Source organism: Octopus bimaculoides, chromosome 2, assembly GCF_001194135.2.
Source record: "Octopus bimaculoides isolate UCB-OBI-ISO-001 chromosome 2, ASM119413v2, whole genome shotgun sequence".
Classification (NCBI taxonomy): domain Eukaryota; kingdom Metazoa; phylum Mollusca; class Cephalopoda; order Octopoda; family Octopodidae; genus Octopus; species Octopus bimaculoides.
The window spans coordinates 135,127,562-135,132,777 of NC_068982.1; the positions used below are offsets into that span (position 1 = coordinate 135,127,562).

Sequence of the window (5,216 nt, forward strand, 5' to 3'; positions counted from 1 at the left end):
TATATATATGAAATTTTGAATTTAGTTCACAGACTCCCAGTACTACCTTTGCAGACCACCAGGGGTCTGCTGACCACAGGTTAGTAACCACTGCTTTAGATGCAGCTAATTTAATTAAAAATTAAGAAAAATATATATATGATTTAAGGAAAGATTAAAAATGATGTATTCATAGTCTCACTAAGGGGCGAACCCTGTTCTTTTAGTAATTCCTGATAAGGACAGCTTAATGAAAGGTTAGAATCAGTGAAACTCACATGCAGCTGCAATTGTTTTCTGAATGACAAACTGTATCACTGACACTGTTTTCTCAAGTGCAGTCTGAAACAGAATAAATGAATAAAGGAATGAATGGATCTAATGAAAATGTAAAAATAAACAAGAAAAAAGAAGAAACCAAAAAACAATCCCCTAAAAACAAAAATGAGCTAATTTATTTGTTATCTGTTGTATCATGCTTTGCAAAGATCCCGTCATGTCTATAGGCTTCCTTGATACCTGTAACCACCCTGGGTAAGAGATGACCTGAAAGCAGTGGTGACTAAGGAGTAACTTCATTCTCCCTATGAGCTCCTGAATGCCCAAGCTGGAGCCTCATCAACAGTTGCAGTTTGTTTTTGCTGAGGTCCTTGCCAAAATATTCAAAGGATTGATCAATGAAAGTGACCTCTTAACCTCTTTGTTGCCATATTTCTGTTGAAACAGCCCTACTTTCATAGTAAATATTCATCACCATCATCATTTAATGTTTGCTTTCCAAGCTGGCATAGGTGAGACGGTTTGACAGGAATAGGCAAGCCAGATAACTGCATCAAGTTCCAGTCTGATTCTGGTATGGTTTCTACAGCTGGATGCCTTTCCTGATGCCAACTACTCCAAGAATGTGATGGGTGCCTTTTACATGCAACTGGTACAAGTGGTTTTAAGTGCCACCAGCATCAAGCACGACTACGATTTCACTTGACTTGACGTGTCTTCTCAAGCATGGCATATGACCAAAGGTTTTGGTCACTTGTCATTGCTTCCATGAGGCCCAACATTTGAGGATCATGCTTCACCACCAGTCCTATGTCTTCCTGGGTCTATCGCTTCCAGAGGTCCCTTCCGCAGTTAGAGACCGGCACTTCTTCACACGACTGTCATCATCCATATCCATCACATGGCCATACCAGTGCAGTCGTCTCTCTTGGCCATGTGATGCGTATGGATTCGAATTTTGGCACAAGGTCGGCAATTTTGTGGGAGGGGAGAAGTTGAAAACAATGACCCCAGTGCTCAACTGGTACTTATCTTATTGACCTTGAAAAGATCACAGGCAAAGTCAACCTCGGCAGAATTTGAACTCAGAACGTAAAATCAGAAGAGATGCTGTGAAACATTTCTTTGATGCATTAATGATTCAGCTAGCTCACCATCCTCACAATAATAACAAGAATAAAAATGATGATGATAAATAAAAATATACAGGAGTGGCTGTGTGGTAAGTAGCTTGCTTACCAACCACATGGCTCTGGGTTCAGTCCCACTGCGAGACAACCTGTTTTAGTGTGTTTACATCCCTGTAACTCAGCAGTCCAACAAAGCAGACTGATAGAATAAGCACCAGTTTTAAAATGATTACGTACTGGAGCTGATTTGTTCGAGTAAAATTCTTCAAGGCAGTGCCCCAGTATGGCCAGTCTAATGAGTGAAACAAGTAAAAGAATATAAAAAATACAATAATGCAAACCGAACTGATTGAAGTAACACTATTTACTTTTAAATTCTTGTCTTTATGTAACCAGATTAAGATGGTTGCAGAGAAAAGGTCACCAGTTCCAACAAATATGGCATCAATATGTGGAAATTCAATTTTGTAACGTTCAACACCAGATTCTGGAATAAAGAAAAGAATATAATTAGTTTCTGGTAATAATTCATCATCATCATCATCATCATCATCGTTTAACGTCCGCTTTCCATGCTAGCAAGGGTTGGACGATTTGACTGAGGACTGGCGAACCAGATGGCTGCACCAGGCTCCAATCTGACCTGGCAGAGTTTCTACAGCTGGATGCCCTTCCATTTATAACATTAATAACAAATACTTTTTAACATTAGCATATTGTAGACCACCCACTACTCTCTCGGAGTGGTTGGTGTTAGGAAGGGCATCCAGCTATAGAAACTTTGCCTGATCAGATTGGAACCTGGTGTAGCCATCTGGTTCGCCAGTCCTCAGTCAAATTGTCCAACTCATGCTAGCATGGAAGGCAGATGTTAAACGATGATGATGATGATGCCACAGTATATTACAGGTAGTTTTTGTTTCTTAGCCTGTCTTTGAAGAGTAGCTTCTGGAAATTTTCATTAGTTTCTGGTTATACACCAATAACAACAAAGATTTCAAATTTTGGCACAAGGCCAGCAATTTTGGAGAGGTGCTCAACTGGTACTTATTTTATCAACCTCGGAAGGATGAAAAGTGAAGTCAACCTTCATGGAATTTGAACTTGGAATGTAAAGACAGACGAAATGTTACTGAGCATTTTGCCCAGCATGTTAATGATTCTGCCAATTTGCTGCCAAGAAGAACAACAACAAATTATCAATACAACAATTTTTAACTAGCACAAATCTTACAGGAGCCACAGTATACTACTGGTACTTTATATTTCATTGGCTTGTTTCCAAAGAGATAAAGTACACTGGATGAAGTAGTTAATGTCAGGAAGGGCATCCAGTCATAAAAAATATGGCATAATAGACCTTGGTACACAGCTCATCAGACCCAGTCAAACTGACCAACCCATGCCAAGATGAAAGCTGGATATTAAGTGATTATGAGGATACAGATACACACAAATATGAGACAAAAAAGCTATGCGGGAGACTCGACAAAGTTACTCGATCTGCTAGAAATAATAACCAAATCTCCTTTTATTATCTTTGAAATGGAAGGCAACACTAAGAATTGTAGTTCTGGATGCACCATGATTATAAAAATAAACAAAAAAGAAAGAAACAGATGGGATAGCCATGGCTGGGACATCTCTGAAAATCTATAAACGCAAATGTGGCTAAGAAGTTTCCTTCTCAATCAAATGGTTGTGGGTTCAGTCCCACTGTGTGGTACTTTGGGCAAGTGTCTTTTTGTATAGTCTCGGACTAACAAAAACCATGTGAATAGATTTGGTAGATGGAAATTGAAAGAAGCTCATTATGTGTGTGTGTGTGTGTGTGTGTGTGTGTGTGTGTGTGTGTGTGTGTGTGTGTGTGTGTGTCCTCACTGCGCTGAACAACTGGTGTTTGGTTTGTTTACATCTTTCTGCAAAAGAGACCAACCGGAATAAGAGCCAAGCTTGAAAAAAAAAAAGAGAAAAGAAAAGAAAGTACTGGGTTTGATTCATTCAGTGAAAAACTTTTCAAGGCAGTGCCCCAGCATGGCAGCAGTCTGATGACTAAAACAAATAAAAGACAAAAAATATGATGCAAACGTAATTGTAACTTCAGCTTATTCTTCTAACGTAATTCTAGTGGTGACCTTTTACGAAAGTGTTGGAGAATATGCTTATGTCTGAGACACTTGTATGGCAGACTAAATTATTTATGGTGTGTGTGTGTGTGTGTGTGTGTATACGCACACACCACACACACATGTTCATGTACTTCAGCCCTTTTCTGGCTTCAAATAGCGTCTGGTTCAATTCTGACATTTTGTCTCTAAGGTTGTTGGTGAAATAGCTATAAGATGAGCCACATGGCTACTCAAACTGCTACAGACAATAGCTAAAACCCTCATTAAATCACATCCTACTATCTTGAATAAAAAAAAAAAAATTTTTTAAATTAAGGGTGAGAGGGGAAGGTACATTTGATAATGTAATCCATGAAAAATAACGGGATGCTTCAGTCTGCATGATTGGAGCTTGCCTAGGGCTAGATAATAGCAGTAAATACAGACAAACTGAATAAATTGCTTTGACAATTAAAAACAAAAACTAAAACACAAGCCTTTCCTGTCCAAAAACACCCCAGAAAAATTTGATATTTTATCCCAAGAATATCAACCATGGGAAAAGTTTCCATGTATTTTTATTTATTACTTTGTGTGTGTGTGTGTGTGTGGTTAAGATATTTGCTTTCCATGCCGTTTTGGGTTCAACTGCACAGTATAGCCCTTTGAATAAGTGTCTTCTGCTATAGCCTCCAGTTTGGGTATTAAAGTAACATTTAAACCAATGGTTTCTAACTGTGGTCTATTAAAGGTTTTGTTAAAATTTATCTACAAAACGCAAAATATTTCAGCATCGTTTTATACAATTTTTAATATTTAATTATAAGAATATAATAAAATTTTTTTAAACATTGAATGGCAAAAGGGGTCCACCTGAATAAAACCAGAACCAAAGGGGTCCACAGGAAAAAAAAAAAAAAAAAAAAAAAGGGTTGAGAGCCACTGATCTAAATTAACAAATGACAGAGTGTTGTGTTGGAGAGGACCTGTCCAGCTGATGCAAACATTGAAAAGTGGACAAAAGAATGAGGATGACTTGGTTATTGTTACAACCTATGAGTCATGTGTTCTTCCTAACCATTCTCAGAGACTGTGAAATATTCTTTTCTACTCTAGGCACAAGGCCCAAAATTTTTGGGGTAGAAGCCAGTCGATTAGATCAACCTTGGTATGCAACTGGTACTTAATTTATCGACCCCGAAAGGAGGAAAGGCAAAGTTGACCTCGGTGGAATTTGAACTCAGAAAGTAAATACCGTTAAGCATTTCACCTGGTGTGCTAATAATTCCTTTCTTATTTCTTTACTGCCCACAAGAGGCTAGACTCAGAGGGGACAAATAAAGACAGACAAAGGGATTAAGTCAATTACATCGGCCCCACTGCGTAACTGGTACTTATTTAATCGACCCCAAAAGGATGAAAGGCAAAGTCAACCTCGGTGGAATTTGAACTCAGAAAGTAAAGACAGACAAAATACCGTTAAGCATTTCACCTGGCGTGCTAACGTTTCTTATTTGTCTATTGCCCACAAGGGGCTAGACACAGAGGGGACAAACAAGGACAGACAAAGGGATTAAGTCGATTACATCGGCCCCACTGCGTAACTGGTACTTATTTAATCGACCCCAAAAGGACGAAAGGCAAAGTCGACCTCGGTGGAATTTGAACTCAGAACGTAGAGGCAGATGAAATACCACTAAACATTTCGTCCAGCATGCTA

At 38.7% G+C, this 5,216-nt stretch overlaps 1 protein-coding gene across 1 annotated transcript in view; it reads right to left on the reverse strand.

Annotated features, from left to right (window-relative positions):
* LOC106873490 (pyridoxal kinase) overlaps positions 1–5,216 on the reverse strand; it is a 55,590-nt gene that overhangs the window by 15,762 nt on the left and 34,612 nt on the right. Inside the window, exons 8-9 of the mRNA XM_014920875.2 lie at positions 1,757–1,875; positions 258–321 (exon numbers count right to left, since the gene is read on the reverse strand). Of these exons, the coding sequence (XP_014776361.1) occupies positions 258–321; positions 1,757–1,875 (183 nt within the window). The remainder of the gene's footprint in view (positions 1–257; positions 322–1,756; positions 1,876–5,216) is intronic.